The 21,879-nt window shown below is 44.2% G+C and overlaps 1 protein-coding gene across 1 annotated transcript in view; it reads left to right on the top strand.

The window, feature by feature from the left end:
- TRIO (trio Rho guanine nucleotide exchange factor) overlaps nt 1–21,879 on the top strand; it is a 2,342,529-nt gene that overhangs the window by 98,712 nt on the left and 2,221,938 nt on the right. Inside the window, 1 exon segment of the mRNA XM_073555735.1 lies at nt 16,780–16,854. Coding sequence (XP_073411836.1) covers nt 16,780–16,854 — 75 coding nt within the window.

Here is a 21,879-nt window from a genome sequence, read left to right as displayed (position 1 = left end):
TGCAAGTTAGCTGCCCAGGCATAGCTGTCGTCTAACCATGTCTCAGTTATTTCTAGTATGTTGTATTTTTCCTCATACATTACCAACTCCAGATCTTCAATCTTATTGGTCAGGCTTCTTGCGTTGGTCAGCATGCAGGAAAGAAGTTTTTTGCTTCATTTTTCTTAGCTTCCTTCTGAGTACCCTGTCTTGGGTCCTCTTTACCACATCTAGTATCTTTGATTAGTTTGTCCTTCTGCTGCATGTTCTTGTCTGCTGTTTTTCCTCCCATCCCCTCTTCTTCTAGTTTAAAGCCCTCCTGATGAGTGTGGCAAGTCTTCTGGTGAATGTGTGTTTCCCAGGTTTTGTGAGGTGTATCCCATCTCTTGCGAGAAGTCCATCGTAGAGGTAGTTCACGCCATGGTCCAAGAATCCAAATCCTTGCTGCCTGCACCACCGTCGTAGCCAGTTGTTCACCTCTATTATCCTATTCCATCTTCTGATGCCATGGCCATCGACTGGGAGGATTGATGAGAAAACAACCTGTACGTTCCGTTCCTTTATTTTCTTCCCCAGAATTTCAAAGTCTTCGCAGATAGTTGGTAGGTCATTTCTTGCCGTGTCGTTTGTGCCTACATGTATCAGTAGGAAAGGGTAGTCGTCCTTGGATTTGAGGATAGTTGGTATCCTGTTGACCACATCCTTGATTTTTGCTCCTGGGAGGAAGCATACTTCTCGTGCGGTTATGTCCGGCCTGCAGATAGTTGCCTCCGTGCCTCTTAGTAGTGAGTCGCCCACAACTACCACTCTTCTTTTCTTTCCGAATACACTGCTTGTTGCTCGTGAGTGTTTTTGAGTGTCATTTGTTTCCGCTTTTGTTGACAGAGTAACTTTTGTTGATAGTGTGTCTTCTCTTGTAGATACGGTATCATCCTGAGCTGTGCCATTTTCGTTCTCCAGCATGAGGGCTTCATATTGGTTGCTAAGCTGTGTGGGTGGTGATGACCACTTAATCCGTTTGCTTCTTTTCGTCACAAGGCTCCACTTTTCAGCCTCTGTATGTTCTCTGAAGCTTTTCTCAGTTTCTAAATCCTGAATGGTTGCTTCTGCTTCATCCAAGAAGTCCTCATGTTCTTTAATTACCTTCAATGTTGCTATTCTTTCTTCCAGTCCCTGCACCTTTTCCTCAAAGAGGGCAACAAGTTTGCACTTCTGACAGGTAAAGTTGAGTTTTTGGGCTGGAAGATCCGTAAACATGTAGAATGTGTTGCAGGTGACCATGTGGATTTTCTTCTCTTCCATATTGCTGATGCAGGCTTCCTGCTTCTCCAATCCCTGGTTTTGCGATGTCCTCAAACAGCGAGACCCGGCAAGTCCCAGCGATCGATCAGCTTAAGGCGACTCTTCTCCACTTCCCAGAATGCACCGGAAATATGCAGATGAGCTTCCTACTTCTCCAGTCCCTGGTTTTGCGATGTCCTCAAACAGAGAGACCCGGCAAGTCCCAGCGATCGATCAGCTTAAGGCGACTCTTCTCCACTTCCCAGAATGCACCGGAAATATGCAGATGAGCTTCCTGCTTCTCCAATCCCTGGTTTTGCGATGTCCTCAAACAGAGAGACCCGGCAAGTCCCAGCGATCGATCAGCTTAAGGCGACTCTTCTCCACTTCCCAGAATGGTCCGGTGCGTCTTAAAGTCTGAAAAATACGGTAATACTACCCCACTCCCATGCACGTTAGTTATGATGCCGGAATCCCGTGCATGCGTCCTGCACATCATGCACACTACATATCTTTTCCTTCCTTCTATGGGCGCTGCATTCAGCGCAAGCTCCGTCGAATCACTCTGACCTCCTGTGTGTTCGACAGTGAGGTGGAGGTGCTCTCCCACTTCCTCCTTGCATAGTCATCACTAGGTGCAGAGTGATAAATGTTACTGTGCAAGCGCCACCTGTGCCATTTTGCTGGAGGGAAAAAAATTTGGCTATAGAATCTATCGCCAAATTTAGTTTTTCCTTCAACAGAATGGTGGCACATGTGCAGTAGCTGGTGCAATTTTTCTATATGTAATTTTTTTTTTTTTTTTGCTTTTCATAGCCTCACAATAGCGAAAATATTATAGGTATTACCAACAATATTACATATGAAGAGTATTATCAACAGATTAATATTAACAGATTAATATTAAGCATTATGTGAAATAAGAGGCAGGTCACTGAAGAATCGGTGACCTGTCATAAGCCCATTTTGCTGCATATGTAATCAGAGCACCACATAAAGTCACCCCACATGCCACACTGAAGCATGAGAATCTCATTAACTGAAAACTACAAATACAGTTAACCCCTTCAACACCTTGGGTTATTCATTTCTTAAGTTTCCATTTTTTCTTCCCAGAGCCATTAATTTTTCCATCAATATGGCCTTGTGAGGCTTTGTTTTTAGCAGGACGAATTGTACTTTGGAACAACACCATTGATTTTGCCACATAGTGTACTGGAAAACGGGAAAAATTCCAAGTGCGGTGAAACAGCAAAAAAAGTGCAATTTTTCAAAAAAAAATTTTTTTTACCATGTTCACTAAATGCTAAAACTGATCTGCCACTATGATTCTCCAGGTCATTACGAGTTTGCAGATACTAAATATGTAAAGGTTATTTTTTATTTAAGTGGTGAAAAAATCCAAACTTTGTGAAAAAAAAGTCATTTTCTGAGACGAGTAGCATCTTTTTTTTTTCCGTTTTCTGGGGCTGGGTAAGGGCTTATTTTTTGCTCACCGAGCTGACGTTTTTATTGATGCCATTTTGGTGTAGATGCGATCTTTTGATCGAAAGTTAAAAAAAACATAATTCTGGTGTTTTGATTTTTATTTCTCGCTATGCAGTTTACCGATTGGTTTAATTCTATTTATATATTGATAGATCAGGCGATTCTGAACCCAGCTGCACCAAATATTTGTATTTTTAATTTGTTTTATTTTGAATGTGGCGAATGGGGGGGGTGATTTTGAATGGGAGGGGTGATTTTTTTCTTAATACTTTTAGAAACTTTTTTTTTTTTTTTTTTTACTTTTTACTAGCTTCCCTTGTCTCCATGGGACATTAGAAGCGGCAATTTTCTGATCGCTTGTTCTACACACACCAGGGATTAATTCTTAACCCCTTTACCCCGAAGGGTGGTTTGCATGTTAATGACCAGGACAATTTTTCCAATTCTGATAACTGTCCCTTTGAGGTAATAACTCTGGACTCTGGAACGCTTCCATGGATCCCGGTGATTCTGACACTGTTTTCTCGTGACATATTGCACTTCATGATAGTGGTAAAATTTCTTTGGTATGACTTGGGTTTATTTGTGAAAAAAACTGAAATTTTGCGAAAATTTTGAAAATTTCACAATTTTCCAACTTTGAATTTTCATGCCCTTAAATCACAGATATATCACACAAAATACTTAATAAGTAACATTTCCCTCATGTCTACTTTACGTCACAATTTTGGAACCAAAATGTTGGTAGGAAATTATAAGGGTTAAAAGTTGACCAGCGATTTCTCATTTTTACAACACCTTTTTTTTTTTTTTTAGAGACCACATCATATTTGAAGTCACTTTGAGGGGTCTACAAGATAGAAAATACCCAAAAGTGACACTATTCTAAAAACTGAACCCCACAAGGTGCTCAAAAATACATTCAAGAAGTTTATTAACCCTTCAGGTGCTTCACTGGAATTTTTTGAATGTTTAAAAAAATGAACATTTAACTTTTTTCACATAAAATTTACTTCAGATACAATTTTTTATTTTACCAAGGGTAACAAAAGAAATTGGACCCCAAAAGTTGTTATACAATTTTTCCTGAGTACGCTAATACCCCATATATGCAGGTAAACCACTGTTTGGGCGCATGGCAGAGCTTGGAAAGTAAGGAGCGCCATTTGACTTTTCAATGCAAAATTGGCTGCAATTGAGATCGGACGCCATGTCGTGTTTGGAGAGCCCCTGATGTGCCTAAGCAGTGGAAACCCCCCACAAGTGACACCATTTTGGAAAGTAGACCCCCTAAGGGACTTAACTAGATGTGTAGTGAGCACTTTGAACCCCCAAGTGGTTCACAGAAGTTTATAATGTAGAGCCGCAAAAATAAAAACCACCAAGGTTACTTACCGGTAGCCGTTTTTTCCAGAGCCCATGACGGCACACATGAGAGAGGGGATCTACCCAGTCAGGACAGGAACCCTACTGAAAATAAAATGGTGGTACCTCTCCCTCGCTTCAGTTGGTTTACAGAGCATGAGAAGCCTCCCTGGTTAGTACACATGGTAAAACTATCATCACATTATATTAACTAAAAGACACCCAAACTATAGTTCACACCAAAGGAGTGATAAGGGGGGGATTATACGGGTGCTGTCATGGGCTCCGGAAAAACTGGCTACCAGTAAGTAACCTTGGTGTTTTCCCATGACGGCACACGTAAGAGACTTGTGTAGAATGAAACACCTAAGGGAGGGACCACCACTTGTAGTACCCTTCTACCAAAGGTTAGGTCAGTAGATGAAGATAGATATAGTCTGTAGTGTTTGAGAAAGGTCGAAGGTGAGGACCAGGTAGCGGCTTTACAAATCTGCTCAATCGATACCTCAGCCTTCTCTGCCCAGGAGGTAGCCACGGCTCTGGTGGAGTGAGCCTTGATGCCTTCCGGAACCAGAGCGCCACTCGCAGAGTAGGATAACATAATGGCCTCCCTGATCCATCTGGCAATGGTACTTTTGGCTACCCTGTGCCCTTTTCTACTACCCTGAAAGGCTACAAACGGGGACTGATCTTTCCTCCACTGACTAGTCACTGACATGTATTATAGTATGGAACTCCTCACATCTAACGTATGGAACTTTCGCTCCCCAAGGTTCCTAGGATTATTGGAGAATGATGGTAAGGTGATCTGAGTCCTATGGAACTTAAGGACTACCTTGGGGAGATAGGCCGGAACTGGTCTTAGAACCACTCTGTCATCAAAAATTTGAGTATATGGAGGGCAAACTGACAGAGCCTGTAGGTCGCTCACTGTACGGGCTGATGTTAAGGCTACCAGTAATACTGTTTTAAGTGTGAGTAATTTTGGTGACAACTCCTGTAATGGCTCAAAGGGGTCTCTGGTTAAAGCCTCCAAGACTAGATTCAGATCCCAGGGAGGCATCTTCGGGATAATGACCGGCCTAGACCTACTACAAGACTTTATGAATGGGGACACCCACCTATTGGACGCTAGGTTGCAGTTATATAGGGCCCCCAGAGCTGAAACTTGGACTTTGAGGGTGCTAGCTGCTAACCCGACTTGCAGCCCTGCCTGTAGAAACTCTAGGATAGGTCCCACTGGAGCTACATCTCCTAAAGGTTCTCCCAGGAAGTCTAGGAACTTTTTCCATGTTCTACTGTACATTCTGGATGTGATAGGTTTCCTACTCTTCAACAGGGTGGAGACTAACCCTGGTGAGAATCCCTGGCAACTCAGTAGCACCCTCTCAAATTCCAGGCTGCCACATGGATGCCCTTCACCTGAGAGTGGACCACTGGTCCCTGGGTTAGCAGGTCTGGAACCTCTGGTAAGATCCATGGATCTGTAACTGGCATGAGCCTCAGAAGGGAGATTCATGGCCTCCTCGACCAAAATGTAGCTATGAGAATTACTCTCGCTTGATCTTCCCTGATTTTCCGGACTACTATCGGAATCACTCTCATCGGAGGGAACGCTTGGGCCAGGGAGAACTTCCAGGGTATTTGTAGGGCATCTACTGCAAATGTATGTTCTTTTGGATTTAGGGAGCAGAACTTTCTGACTTTTCTGTGTGCGGTGGCAAACAGGTCTATCTCTAATTTGCCCCAAGCTTGTGCTGTTTGCTGGAAAACCTGGGGGTTTAAGGACCATTCCTCCTGTCTCAGGTGTCTGCGACTCAGAAAGTCTGCTTGTATGTTTTCTACGCCCCTTACATGTAGTGCCGTGAGAGATAACAGGTGCTGTTCTGCTAACTGGAACAGTAGAGTTGACAACTCCCTGAGGCCCCGAGGTCTCGTTCCCCCATTGTGGTTGATGTAAGCTACCACTGCTCGATTGTCCATCATGACTCAAGTATGTCGGCCCTGAAGCAAGGGGATAAAATGTCTCAAGACCTTTTCCACTGTGCACAGTTCTTTCACATTTGAACTGTGATTCCTTTCTAGCGAGGACCAGGTTCCTTGTATTGAGTAGGATCTCAGGTGTGCTCCCCCCCCCTGTAGCACTTGTGTCGGTTGTGATAATGTCCTCAACTGGTTTTTGCCACAGATGCTCCTCTACAGTCCTCCAGATCAGGGAATCCCTTACAGCCAAGGAAAGATATAGTTCTCCTTCTAAATGTCCTTTCAATTGTTTCTGTGCTGACAGGACTTCCCACTGCAGCTGTCTTAGGGGGAACTGTGCCCACCCTACAGCCGATATACATGATGTTAATGAGCCTAGTAAGGACATTGCGTTCCTCAGTGTCATTGCTGGCTGTTGTATTGCTGTACAAGCTTGGCCCCTTGGCCACTTTGCTTTCTGGCAGGAGGCAGAGCTGCTGCTCAGAGTCCAGTATTAACTCTAGGAATGATTGCACTTTTACTGGCGCTAATCTTGACTTGGGAATAATTACTATCCATCCTAGCTCTATTAGAGTTGACATTACTTCCTTCACTTGGTGTGTGCAGTGAATCTCTGACCTCCCTACCACAAGGAAGTCATCCAGGTATGGGACGATCACTATGTCCCGGGATCGAAGATACGACATTACAGCTCCCAGGGTCTTCACCAAAGTGATAGCGGAAGTAGATAGTTCGAACGGAAGGGCTGTGTACTGATATGTTTGATCTGACCTTGGACATAGAGTGCTACCCTCAGATACTTCTGATATTCCCAATGGATTGGGATATGATAATAGGCATCTTTTAAGTCTATTACTGCCATGAGGTAGTGCTGGAACAAGAATTTTATAGCCGTATTGATTGACTCCATCTTGAAGGAGCAATTGTCTACCCACTGACTGAGCTTCTTTAGATTGACTATGGTTCTCCAAGAACAATCTGGTTTTTGTATCAAAAAGAGGGGGGAGTAAAACCCCCTTCCTTCCTCCTGAGTTGGGACTTCCTGTAGGACTTGCTTTTGTACTAGTTCCAAGACCTCTGTCTCCAGGGCCAGTTGTTCCTCCTGGGACTTCCTTCGTGGTGTCATTATAAAAGTTTGCCTGGGTGGACGGATGAATTTTATCTTTAAACCGTCTTTGATTATATTTAAGATCCATGTACTGGTGGAGATGCTTACCCAGGCAAAGAGGAAGAGAGAAAGCCTTCCCCTTACCTCTGACCTGATGTCATTGGGGAGATTTTTTTGGACGACATAGAGGGCCCTTTGAACATGTAGCCTGATCCTCTTTTTTCCTTAAAGTCCCCATTTTTCCTGTCTCCTGGGGGACGACCTCTGTTAAATCTTCTCCGAAAGTATGTTTTTTGGGACTCTCCAGGAAACCGGAGAAAGCCTTTTTATCCCCTACATGCTCCAAAATTTCCTCAAATTTTTTGCTAAATTGACCATCACATGGGATGGAACAGAGTCTATGTTTGGATGGCAAATCCCCCAGACACCCTTTAAGCCACAGGGCTCGTCTTACCGCATTGGACAAGCCTTCCGCTCTTGCTGTTAATCTTGCAGAATCTGCCGAGGCATCTGCTAAGAAAGCTGCTGCTCCATGCACTAATGTCATATTTGTAAGGATCTCGCCCCTTGGAACTTTATCCCTTATCTGATCTTCTATCTGCTGTAGCCAGACCATGAGGGCACGGGCGGTACATGTGCCAGCTATTGCCGGTTTTAACTCCCCCTTCCAACGCTTCCCAGATGTGTCTCAAGAAGCCATCTGCTTTTTTATGAAGTGGGTCCTTCAGCACGCACGAGTTCTTTAATAGTAGGGATAATTTTTTTGAGGACCTAGCCACGGCACCATCAATTTTAGGGATTTTTTTCCCAAGTTTCGGAGTCTTTCCCTCAAATGGATACCTCCTCTTTGATGCAGAAGGTAAGGCACCCCACCTCTCTGGCATTTTCCATTCATTATCAATTAAAGCAGGAGTCTCAAACTCTGCAGAGTAAATGGGCCGCACATAAAAAAAAATTATAAGCTGGCGGGCCGCATTCCTTTCAAACTTAATACAGCCCCAATTGATGGCAGTATCTAAGGGGTTAAACAACCACGATCGGTGCTAATACCGATCGTGGCCGTTCAAATAGGTTGTCAGCTGCGATGTACAGCTTACCTCAGCGGATGATAGTGTCGGCTCTGCATGTGAGCCGGCGCTATCATCTCGCTGTACATGCACAGCTACAGTCACCTGCAAAATCCAGCAATGGGGGGAAGTCACGCCTCCGCTCTCTGCGCGCTGGCGAGATGTCATTACACAGCGCCAGAGGGATGTCATCACGCAGGGTCACAGCCACTACGGAGCGGCGCACTCCCCTCTTCTAGCGTGAGCAGTGGCGTAACTACAAAGTTATGGGCCCTGGTGCGAACTTTCAAATGGTGCTCCCCATGCCAAAATACACGCACATCTCCACTCCGCACACCTCGTAAACGCGCGGCTCTGCTTCGCACACCTCGTCCACACACGGCTCCTCTCCGTCCACCTCGTACACACGCGGCTCCGTTCCGTGCACTTCATTCACACACGGCTCCGCTCCGCACACCTCGTACACACACACAGTTCCTCTCCGTCCACCTCGTACACACACGGCTCCGCTCCCTACACCTCGGTCCTCATGCACACACAGCTCTGCTCTGTACACCTCGTACACACGCGGCTCCGCTGTGTACACCTTGTACACATCTGGCTCCGCTCCACACACCTCGTACACACGCAGCTTTGATCCTTACACTTTGTACAAACACGGCTCCGCTCCGTACACACGCGGCTTCGCTCCGTACACCTTGTACACATACAGCTTCGCTGCGTACACCTCGTACACATGCGGCTTCGCTACGTACACCTTGTACACATGCGGCTTCGCTACGTACACCTTGTACACAGACGGCTTCGATACGTACACCTTGTACACACACGGCTCCGCTCCGTAAACCTCGTACACACACTGCTCCGCTGTGTACACATGCGACTTCGCTCCGTACACCTTATATACACGCGGCTTCGCTCCGTACACTTTGTACACTTCGTACACACACGGCTCTGCTACATCCACCCTGTAAACCCCTCCTGACCTCACACAGAAACTTACCCGCATCCAGCACCATGGCAACCAGCACAGACAGCAGCCTCCTGCAGACACTGAGGCCCTTGATCATGTGACCCCTGACTCCTCCACCTCCTGTGACCTCATCCCAGTTCCTGTGTACACAGAACAGCTATCGCACACCCCTGAATGCGTGCCTTCCCCCTTCTACCTGCTTCAAGGAGTGAGACATGTGGTGCACCGCGGGCCTCAGATAACTGCCTCAGGGGCCGCGTGTTTGAGACCTCTGAATTAAAGCCTTTGTTTTGTCATTGACATGGAAAGTACATTTTCTTTTCTCTACCAACCCTCCAAACATAATGTCCTCTAATGACCTAGGTGTTTTTTCCTTCTTAAGGCCCATTGTAGACCTGACTGCTTTGACCAGTCTTTCTACAGCCTCAGTTGGAAAACATTGTCGGCCCCCTATATCGCTGTCCATTGAGGATTTTGTGGACTGAGGAGAGGAGGAGACAGAGGGAGACAGGGATCTTTCCCGACCTTCCTGCACTAGAGAGACTTCTGAATCAGAATCCACTTTGCGTCTTTTTCTCGTTTTGTTAAGGGCTGGCTTTAACCCCTTAAGCCCCAAGAGTAGTTTGCACCTTCATGACCGGGCCAATTTTTACAATTCTGACCACTGTCCCTTTATGAGGTTATAGCTCTGAAACGCTTCCATGGATCCCGGTGATTCTGACACTGTTTTCTCGTGACATATTGTACTTCATGTTAGTGGTAAAATTTCATTCATATAACTTGCGTTTATTTGTGAAAAAAGCGGAAATTTGGCGAAAATTTTGCAATTTTCCAAATTTGAATTTTTATGCCCTTAAATCACAGAGATACGGCACACAAAAAACTTAATAAATAACATTTACCACATGTTTACTTAACATCAGCACAATTTTGGAACCAAAATTTTTTTTTTTGTTAGGAAGTTATAAGGGTTAAAAATTGACCAGCGAATTCTCATTTTTGCAACGCCATTTTATTTTTACGGACCACATCACATTTGAAGCCACTTTGAGGGGTCTATATGATAGAAAATACCCAAAAGTGACACCATTCTAAAAACTACACCCCTTAAGGTGTTCAAAACCACATTCAAGAAGTTTATTAACCCTTTATGTGCATCACAGGAATTTTTTGAATATTTAAAAAAAAAAATGAACATATAACTTTTTTTCACAAAAAAAATACTTCAGGTTCAATTTTTTTTATTTTACCAAGGGTAACAGGAGAAATTGGACTGCAAAAGTTATTGTGCAATTTGTCCTGAGTACGCTGATACCTGATATGTGGGGGGGAACCACTGTTTCGGCGCATGGCAGACCTCAGAAGGGAAGGAGCGCCGTTTGACTTTTTCAATGCAAAATTGGCTGGAATTCAGATCAGACTCCATGTCGCGTTTGGAGAGCCCCTGATGTACCTAAACAGTGGAAACCCCCCACAAGTGACCCCATTTTGGAAACTAGACCCCCCCCAAGGAACTTATCTAGATATGTGGTGAGAACTTTGAGCCCACAAGGGCTTCACAGAAGTTTATAACGTACAGCAGTACAATGAAAAAATCATATTTTTTCCACAAAAAAATGATCTTTTCACCCCCAATTTTTATTTTTCCATGGGTAACAGGACCCTAAAAGTTATTGTGCAATTTGTCCTGAGTACGGTGATACCCCATATGTGGGTGTAAATGACTATTTGGGCGCATGGCAGAGCTCGGAAGGGAAGCAGCGCTATTTGACATTTTTGACTGGAATTGAGATCGGACACCATGTCGCGTTTGGAAACCCCCCACAAATGACACCATTTTGGAAACTAGACCCCCAAGGAACTTATCTAGATGTGTGGTGAGCACTTTGAACCCCCCAGTGCTTCACAGAAGTTTATAACGCCCGGGCGTGAAAATAAAAAAATCATTTTTTTTCCACAAAAATGATATTTTTGCCCCCAATTTTTTATTTTCCTAAGGGTAACAGGAGAAATTGAATTGGACCCCAAAAGTTGTTTTGCAATTTGTCCTGAGTATGCTGATACCCTACATGTTTGGGCGCATGGCAGAGCTTGGAAGGGAAGGAGCACCATTTCACTTATTCAACGCAGAATTGGCTGGAATTGAGATCAGATGCCATGTTGCATTTGGAGAGCACCTGATGTGCCCAAACAGTGGAAACCCCCCAATTATAACTCCAACCCTAACCCTAATCTCAGCCCTAGCTCTAACCCTAATGGGAAAATGGAAATAAATACATTTTTTAAATTGTATTATTTTTCCCTAACTAAGGGGGTGATAACGGGGGGGTCTGATTTACTATTTATGGCGGTTTTTATGTTTGGCGGCTGTCACATGCTAAAAGACGCTTCTTATTGTAAAAATAGTTTTTGCTTCACCACATATTGAGAGCTATAATTTTTCCATATTTTGACCCACCGAGTCATGTGAGGTCTTATTTTTTGCGGGACGAGTTGACGTTTTTATTGGTACCATTTTCGGGCACGTGACATTTTTTGATCGCTTTTTATTCCGATTTTTGGGACGCAGAATGAACAAAAACCAGCGTTTCATTAATTTCTTTTTGGGGGGGTGCGTTTACACCGTTCCGCGTGTGGTAAAATTGATAAAGCGGTTTTATTCTTCGGGTCAGTACGGTTACAGCGATACCTCATTTAGGTCTTTTTTTGTGTTTTGTCGGTTTTATGCAATGAAAACTATTTTATATAAAAAATAATTATTTTTTCATCGCTTTATTCTGCGAGCTATAACTTTTTTATTTTTTGCAGATGACTCTGTATGGCGGCTCGTTTTTTGCGGGACAAGCTGACGTTTTCAGCGGTACCATGGATATTTATATGCGTCTTTTTGATCGCACGTTATTGCACTTTTTGTTCGGTGGTATGATAATAAATCATTACTTTTTGCTTCGTTTTTTTTTTATTTTTTAAGGGGTTCGTTAAAGGGGTTAACTAATGAGACCGTTTTATAGGGCGTTACGGACGCGGCAATACCAAATATGTGTACTTTTTATTATTTTTTTTTTTTTTTTCAAAAAATGAATTTATTGGGGAATATTTTTTTTTTTTTTTCATCACTGTCCTGTGACAGATCGCTGATCTGTCACATCACAGATCACTGTGACAGATCAGTGATCTGTCACAGGCACTGCTGCAGACTTCCTCATGCCTGAGCTTTGCAGGCAGTGAGGAAGTCAACTCCCTACAGGCCCCCGAAGGTCCCCGTCGCCATCTTGGATCCGGGGGGCCTGTGGGGAAAGAGCCCCCCGCAGCAGCGCTGCACATCGCGCTGCCGTGGGGGGCTCAGGGAAGCACGGAGGGAGCTCCCTCCCTGCCGATGCTTCCCTTTAACCCCCGGTACACCGCGATCGTGTTTGATCACGGTGTACAAGGGGTTAACGTGTCGGGGGCGGTCCCTGACACATTGTGCCGGGTGTCAGCTGTAATAATCAGCTGACACCCGGCCGCGATCAGCGGCGCTCATCACGTGGGCACCGCTGATCGCTATGACGTACTATCCCATCCCTGGGAATTATGTCCCAGGGCACATGGACGGGATAGTACGTCTGATGGCAGAAAGGGGTTAAGGAGCCTTTTACTTCCTTCTGTATTATATCCCTAAGGCTAGTGATGGAAGTCAGGGGTCTCGTCCTGTATGGTCGTATCAATACAGTCAGTGTAGAGATTTTTCTGCCACTGAACTGCCAGCGTGTTTTTGCATAAGGCACATTCTCTGTTCTTTGTTTTGCCGCTAGACTTTCTCGAACCCGGTTTCGGAGGCTGATCAGATGTGTGTATGACATCCCTTCTGGACATTGAAGGGTCGGTCAGGATGACTGCCGCTCCTACCACTTGAGTGGCTACTCCTGGTATTCTGGTGGCTCGGCAAGGCATCTGGTGAGAGCTCCTGCTGTAATGGTTGCTGCTGCTGTGGTTCTTCCTGCCCCACTTCCATGGTGAAGCTCTGGGCATGAGTGTGTCTTCTGTGGTCATCCCTGTGCACATCCACTCCTCCGGTGCCCATCAATGGCCCCTCCCCCACCACGCCACCAGGATGGTTTTTGCCAGCCGGCGTTTTTTTCATGGGTGCCGCCATCTTGGATCCGGTGCCCGCCCCCGACTTCACGCGGGCACGCCCATTCCCAGCGTGCCTTGCGCGTGACATCAGACGTGCACGACCCGGAAGCGGCTGCCCCTCCTGGATCTCCTGGATGCTGGCAGAGGGGGAGGGCTGCACGGCAGCCAGGAGCTCCAGGAGGGGAAGCTGCTTCCGAGTCACGCACATCTGACGTCACGCGCAAGGCAGTAAAAATGAAAAAAGCATATACAGAATGTGAGGAATAGGGCTATGCAACAGCACATGTGAAAAATACTTGGGTATACTAATAGATCACAGACTGAATATGAGTCAACAGTGTGATGCAGCAGCAAAAAAGGCAAATGCAATTCTAGGATGTCTTAACAGAAGCATACAGTCTAGATCACATGAAGTCATTATTGCCCTCTACTCCTCTTTGGTCAGACCTCATCTGGAATACTGTGTCCAGTTTTGGGCGCCACATTTTAAAAAAGACATCAACAAATTGGAGCAAGTTCAGAAAATAGCGACCAGAATGGTGACCGGTCTGCAAACCCTGTCTTATGAGGAAAGCTTGCAGGATTTGGGAATGTTTAGCTTGCAGAAGAGAAGACTGAGAGGAGACTTAATAGCTGTCTACAAATATCTCAAGGGCTGTCACATTGTAGAACGATCATCTTTATTCTCATTTGCACAAGGAAAGACTAGAAGCAATGGGATGAAACTAAATGGGAGGAGACACAAATTAGATATTTAAAAAAAAACCTTTTCACAGTTAGAGTGATCAATGAGTGGAACAGGCTGCCACGAGAGATGGGGAGTTCTCCTTCACTAGAAGACATCAAACATTGGCTGGACAGACATCTGTCTGGGATGATTTAGCGAATCCTGCTTTGAGCAGGGGGTTGGACCAGATGGCCCAGGAGGTCCCTTCCAACTCTACAATTCTATTCTATGATTCTATAGGAAGAGCCCTGGACTCCTGACCATGCTGCACCAACTCCCGCTTGGACGCTGAGCCCCCCCGGGGACCCGCGGACAGCGCTTCCATCCCCCAAAGCCCAGAGCACAGGCCTTGCTTGTTCTTCCATGCCGGGACGGGAGTGGGCAGGTAACTTGGTGACCGCCATCTTCAGCACACAGGTCAGGGCAGGAAACCCAACTGAAACGAGGAAGAGGTACCGCCCTTTTATTTTCAGTAGGGTTCCTGTCCTGACTGGGCGGATCCTCTCTCATGTGTGCCATCATGGGGGAAGGGAAAATCATATTTTTTTCACAAAAATTATTTTTCACCCCAAATTTTTTATTTTCCCAAGGGTATCCGGATAAATTGGTCCCTAAAAGTTGTTGTGCAATTTGTCCTAAGTATGCTGATAACCCATATGTGGGGGTAAACCACTGTTTGGGCGCATGGCAGAGCTCGGAAGGGAAGGAGCACCATTTGACTTTTGCAAAGCAGAATTGTCTGGAATTGAGATCAGACATCATGTCGCGTTTGGAGAGCCCCTGATGTGCCTAAACAGTAGAAACCCCCCAATTCTATCTCCAACCCTAACCCCAACACACCCCTAATCCCAACCTTAACCCTATTCCCAACCCTAAGGCCAGGATCTCACTACCGTGTGTGAGGGTTTTTATAGCTGGTTTTTATGTTTAGCAGCTGTCACACACTAAAAGACGCGTTTTATTGCAAAAATAGTCTTTGCATCACCACGTTTTGAGAGCTACAATTTTTCCATATTTGGCCACAAAGTCACGTGAGATCTTGTTTTTTGCAGGACGAGTTGACGTTTACCATGTTCGGGCACATTCCTTTTTTCGATCACTTTCTATTCCGATTTTTGGGAGGCAGAATGAACAAAAAACAGCAATTCATGAATTTCTTTTTTGGGGGGGCGTTTACACCGTTCCGTGTGTGGTAAAATTGATAAAGCAGTTTTATTCTTTGGGTCAGTACGTTGACAGCGATACCTCATTTATATCTTTGTTTTGCGCTTTTATACAATAAAAACGATTTTATATAAAAAATAATAATTTTTGCATCATTCTGAGAGCTATAACTTTTTTATTTTTTCGCCGATGATGCTGTATGGCGGCTCGACTTGCGGAACAAGATGACATTTTCAGCGGTACCATGATAATTTATATGCGTCATTTTGATTGCGTGTTATTCCACTTTTTGTTCGGCGGTATGATTATAAAGCATTGTTTTTGTTTTTTTTAATGGTGTTCACTAAAGGGGTTGACTAGTGGGACATTTTTATAGGTCGGGTCTTTACCGATGCGGCGATACTAAATGTGTGTACTTTTATGGTTTAGATTTTGTTTTAATCAAATATTTATTTATTGATTAAATAAAGATTGATTTTATTTATTATTTTTTTTATATATTTTTACAATTATTATTATTTCTTTTTTAAATTAATGCTTACGTTTATACTTTGTCCCACTTATTTTGTGCAGTCTGATCGCTTATATGGCATGCAGACCTGCACTCTGTGCACACTGACCTCAGAGAATTCCTGACATGCACTGCGCATGACAGGAAGTCTCTCAGCTCTGGTAAACCGGATGTCGTCATGACAACATCGGGTTACCATGGGAGCGATTGGGATCCCTCGTCATGCTGCGGGGTCTCCAATCAAAAGGCAGAGGGGCTGTCTGTACCTCTGCCTGCTCTGTGACCATCAGTCACCGCTTTTGGCACTTAGTGCCGGGTGACAGCTGTGAGAAGCTGCTGACACGCAGTTGCGATCAGCCACGCTCCCCCATGAGCGCGGACGATCGGGATTATGTACTATTCCGTCCATGGGCAGTAAGTCCCAGGGCACATGGACGGGATAGTGCGGTAGATGTCAGAAAGGGGTTAATGAACAGTTGATTTGGAGCAGGATTTGCAGAATTCATTAAGAGGCACACACCACTTAATGAATTTGGTGCATTTTCTCTGTGGTGTGCGCTTTGTCAGAAATGCTACTCCAGTCATGGCATGCAGTAACATTTCTGGTGCAAAATAAAACCGCCACCAGTATTGATAGATTTGACGGGTGGTTGTCGCAACTTCCCATCTAACTTTGGCGACTCCTCCTTAGCTTTGCCCAGTTTGGCAATGCTGCCTGAAACTGGCAAACAAAATGATAAAACTAGCAAACATTTTATGACTTTTCAAAGTATATTATGTAAATATCTGAATTTCCCCATGGTGGGACGATTAAAGGATTATCTTATCTTATCTTAAACAAGTTGATGAATTGGGGACATTTTGTATCTTGAAAGTAAAATAAAGTACTGTTTTATAACAAATTCGAAGGTGGCATCTTTTTTTTTCCCTCCTGAAAGTGCTCTATCTGATAAAGAGATAAAAAAAAACTTTAATAAGGACAATGGATTTTAAGTTTACCTCTTATTTTTCTCATAGGAACTCAAAGAAATGATATCTTGAAAGCTATAGAAGTATTGCCTATACTAAAAGAGAAAGTTGCCTATCTGTCAGGTAAGTTCTATCCAGTTGATATAGCGTACTGTTTAATGTCTTCCCTGCCCATGATGGCTAATGGCTCATTTACTCCATAAAATGATATGGTGTCAGGAGCTGAGCAAATTGGAAGCTGGATCCAACTGGAGTGTAAGGCTGGAGTAAAGGGGGTTTTACACATAGCGATATCGCTAGCACGTCACCGATTTTGTGACGTTATAGTGATATCGCTAGCAATATCGCTATGTGTGATACTTGCCTCCGACCGGCTCCCCCGCTGTCCATCGCTGATCGCGCGAGAATGTCCGACTCCATTTCTCGTCGGGCGCTTCCTGCTGGCGCCGACGAGCGACGCGTGGAGGCGGGCGGGAGGATGTCAGGATCGCTGTGTGTGAAAGGTGAGTATCGTGCGCTGCGTCGCTGCTGCATCGCTGTTAGGTCTGCCTGTGTGACAGCTCACTAGCGATCATTTAACGATGCACCAGCGATCCTGACCGGGTCGGATCGCTAAATATAAAGGGGCCTTTACACTAAATGTATGAAAAATCAGTCTGAGTCTGTCCTGCCGAGAGTCACACAAGTGTAATGCAATGTCATGCAAGTACAATCCAATTTTTCACATCTAGCATCTGATTTACATCCGAATGCAGTATGATTGCTATCCGATTGCAATGCGATTTTAACATGAGCTTTTACATAGAACAATTCTCCGTGTCATTTACACATCATTTTCAAAGGAAATATTCTTCTAAACACACACACACACACACGCGCACACATACATACATATATAAAATAAAAAAATAGGCAGCACTCCAAATTAAATGTGAAAAAAGTGGATACTTTACTGATCCTCAGGTGGCCACCTGAGGATCAGTAAAGTATCCACTTCATTTCTTTCACATTTAATTTGGAGTGCTGCCTATTTTTTTATTTTATTAACTCGGTTGTTTGGACATTGCTGAATAGGTTTTGCACCAATTGTATAATTTTGGTAGTGCTGCCCTTTTTTTTTTTTAATGTGTGTATATAAATATATATGTGTGTGTATATATATGTGTATATATATATATATATATGTATATATATATATATATATAATTTCTCTATTCTATTTTTTCTAAACACTGTTTTTCAGTGATTCCTTTGTATCCCCGTTCATACTGCACACACACACAAAAAATACACCATTTGAAAGGTAAACTTGCCTCTTCAGCACAAAAATAGCCAAACCACGCATCCACGATTTGATCACAAAATACAGTTTAAACATTAATTTTCATAAACCTGCAGTAAGGAAAAATGACCTGCAGGTGACACCACAGTACCCCAAAGCACACTACCAACACATTTGTAAACATGCACTGCTTTTTCGCTGATTACTTCGCCCCACAAACACACGATACACCATTTGAAAGGTAATCTTGTTCCCTTCTGCAATAAAACAGCCAAACAAAACACACATTCATGATTTTATCCCTAATGATGGTTATTCCACAAAATATTTATTTCTGAACTCTTCCCGAGTTAAAACATTAGTATAGTTGTTTCTAAATGATAATCAACTTGTTTTCTTAGCATTATTTGTGGTCTTCAAGCACTGCATTTTTTGTTATTTTGACCATTTCTCTTTTTTTTTTAGAAATAAATACAAAATTTAGTGCTTGGAAATTCGGAGACATGTTGTCAGTAGTTTATAGAATAAAAGCAATTTACATTTTACTCAAAAATAAACATATAAAGAGAAAAATCAGACAAACTAAACATATATATATATATGTAAAATCAGAATGACAGGATAGATGGATAACGTACAGTAATCAGTAATTCTATTTACTGTATGTAATCCATCTATTCTATCCTGTCATTCTGATTTTACCGTAAGTACAGTATATATATATATATATATATATATATATATATATATATATATATATATAAAATCAGAATGACAGGATAGATGGATTACATACAGTAAATACAAATAGAATAGGTATATATAGAGATGTCTGTGACAAAACTAGTACATTGTGTGTTCAGCTTTACTGTACATGTGTTTAGTAAAAGATTATTTTGGGGAAAAAAATGGCGTGGACTCCCTCGCAATTTTCCTAACCAGCAGAGGGAAAGTCGACGGCTGGGGTCCACTGTTTATAGCCTGAGAAGGGGGTAATTCCCATGGAGCTTCCCAGGCTATTAAAATTATGGATACTGAGGCTAAGTGCCAGAATTGGAGCATCTTAAAAATGCGCCTTTTTTGGGGTGAATGAGAACTGATGTTTTTAGCCTTGGGGGCCCAGTATCCATAGCCCCGCCTTAGGCTATTAATATCAGCCCGCAGCAGCCTGCATAGCCTTTGCTGGTTATTAATTACTAGCTGAAAAGCCCAGCGTTGCTCAGGCATAGTACCTAACTGTGGGTCCCGCTGTCTTCCTTAACATCCCCACTCTCCTCCCGCCATCCTGTTCTATCCCTCCGCAGCCGCGCTCTACATCCATGTCCCGGTGTCCCTCCACAGCCCCGGTCTCTTCGTCCATAGCTCTGCTCTCCCGCTCTCTCCCTCCACAGCCCCGTTCTCTTCCTTCACAGCCCTGCTCTCCCCGTCCACAGTCCCGTTTTCTTCCTTCACAGCCCTGCTCTCCCGCTCTCTGTCCACAGCCCCGTTCTCTTCCTTCACAGCCCTGCTCTCCCCATCCACAGCCCCGTTCTCTTCCTTCAGAGCCCTGCTCTCCAGCTCTCTCCGTCTACAGCCCCGTTCTCTTCCTTCACAGCCCTGCTCTCCCGCTCTCTCCCTCTATAATACAGCCCCGCTGTCTTCCTTCCTCCACAGCCCCGCTCTCCATGCACCACACGCCGGGACCAGGAGAGAGGTGCGCAGATTGTTCGTTTGGGTGGAGTGAGCAGAGCTAGAGCGGAGCTGCAGCGCATGTGATTGGGTGGCCTGTGGGGGGCGTGGCCTAGCACTGTGGTAGGCCGCAGTAGAAGCCGGGGACTAAATTTAGGCCGGGAAGCTGCAGGGGAGAGGGGCATAGCGCAGTCGGCGACAGGGAGCGCCGACTGAGCTGGGACAGGGCTGGGAGGGTGCCGGCACTATTCGGCCCCTGTCCTGAAGACTGTCTTCCTCACAGTCCCGCTCTCCATGCACTGTCCTGCTGTATCCGTCCTCAGCCCTGCTCTGCAACTGCGTCCCACACTGCTGCTTCATGATTGGTTAGTGATACACACACACACACACACATTCAGATTTATATATTGAGATAGTGGGACCCTGACTCGTTTTAATAGCCAGTAAAGGCTAAGTATACAATTGTGAGCTGATATTAATAGCCTGGGAAGCTCCATGCGTTTTACCCCTTTCCCAGGCTATAAACATCAGCCTCCAGCCGTCGGATTTCCCTCTACTGGTTACGAAAATTGCACGGGAGCCCACTCCATTTTTTTTTTTTTCAATAAATAATTAAATACATGTACAGTAAGCTGCACACACTTTACTAATTTTACTTGTCACAGACATATGTATATCTACCGATTCTATTTGTATTTACTGTATGTAATCCATCTGTTCTCGCCAATGATTTTACATTACACGGTAGATGAATTGCCGGCTTTTCTTCTATCTATCTATCTATCTATCTATCTATCTATCTATCTATCTATCCAGGAAAAAAATGACCAGCACCTCCTAGTGTGAACATGTGCACGCTGCAAAAACTGCACAATATAGACAAAAAAAATAGCAGCACATGTGCATGAGTCTAGGCCATGTCAAAACACAGTAAAACGTTAAAACCATTCAATTTAGATAATAATCCTCAAAAATATATATATTTTTTTTTAAGTTTTTTGTAATCTTACAGTAAGATGAAAATGAAGGTTCTTAGTGCACAAATTGGTCAATTCATGTAAGCCCATCAACCACGGCAAGGTGACCTCCCCCTGATGGGTCCCTGCTCTACCGTACATAAGCCACTTCTGGGCCACCAGCCTACAATTTTGGACAAACATGTCACTACCGGGCTAAGACTACAATTTATGGGCTGGTAGAGTTGATTGCGCCCACCTGCAAGGCCAGTGGGAGGGGTGCAAGAACTGGAGAAAGCTAGCATCCAGCAACTAAATAGACAGAAAAAAAAACCGACTAGCACCTCCTAGTGTGAACATGTGCACGCTGCAAAAACTGCACAATATAGACAAAAAGCATACAGCAGCACATGTGCATGAATCTAGGCCATGTGAAAACACAGAAAAACATTAAAGATTAAAACATTTAGATAATCCTCAAAAATATATTTTTTTTTTTTCAAAAATTTTTTTTAACCTTGCAGTAAGATGAAAATGAAGGTTCTTAGTGCACAAATTGGCCAATTCATGTAAGCCCATCAACCATGGCAAGGTGACCTCCCCCTGATTGGTCCCTGCTCTACCGTATATATATATATATTAGCTGAAGAGCCCGGCGCTGCCCGGGCATAGTAACTAACTGTGGATAGTTATAACAAATTATAATTATCCTCCATCCCATAGTCCCGTGCCCATATGCCCAACATACCTATCCTCCATCCCATAGTCGAGTGCCCATATACCCATCACACATCCTCCATCCCATAGTCCCATGCCCATATACCCATTATACATATTCGCCATCCCATAGTCGAGTGCCCATATACCCATCACACATCCTTCATCTCATAGTCCCATGCCCATATACCCATCATACATATCCTCCATCCCATAGTCCCGTGCCCATATACCCGTCATACATATCCTCCATCCCATAGTCCAGTGCCCATATAGCCATCACACATCATCCATCCCATAGTCCTGTGCCCATATACCAGTCATACATATCCTCCATTCCATAGTCCAGTGCCCATATACCCATCACACATCCTCCATCCCATAGTCAACCATTATGACATCATAATGAGGGGCGGGGCTTGATATACGCACACACTTTTTCCCCATTATGTAGATAGGGACAAAATTGTTTGGTAAATTGGAACGCGCGAGGTTAAAATTTCACCTCACAACATAGCCTAGGAC

Source organism: Dendrobates tinctorius, unplaced genomic scaffold, assembly GCF_039654945.1.
Source record: "Dendrobates tinctorius isolate UK_male_01 unplaced genomic scaffold, ASM3965494v1 ptg000229l, whole genome shotgun sequence".
Taxonomy (NCBI): Eukaryota; Metazoa; Chordata; class Amphibia; order Anura; family Dendrobatidae; genus Dendrobates; species Dendrobates tinctorius.
The sequence above is the reverse complement of the archived record's forward strand: the minus strand, read 5'-3'. Positions and strand labels throughout refer to the sequence as shown.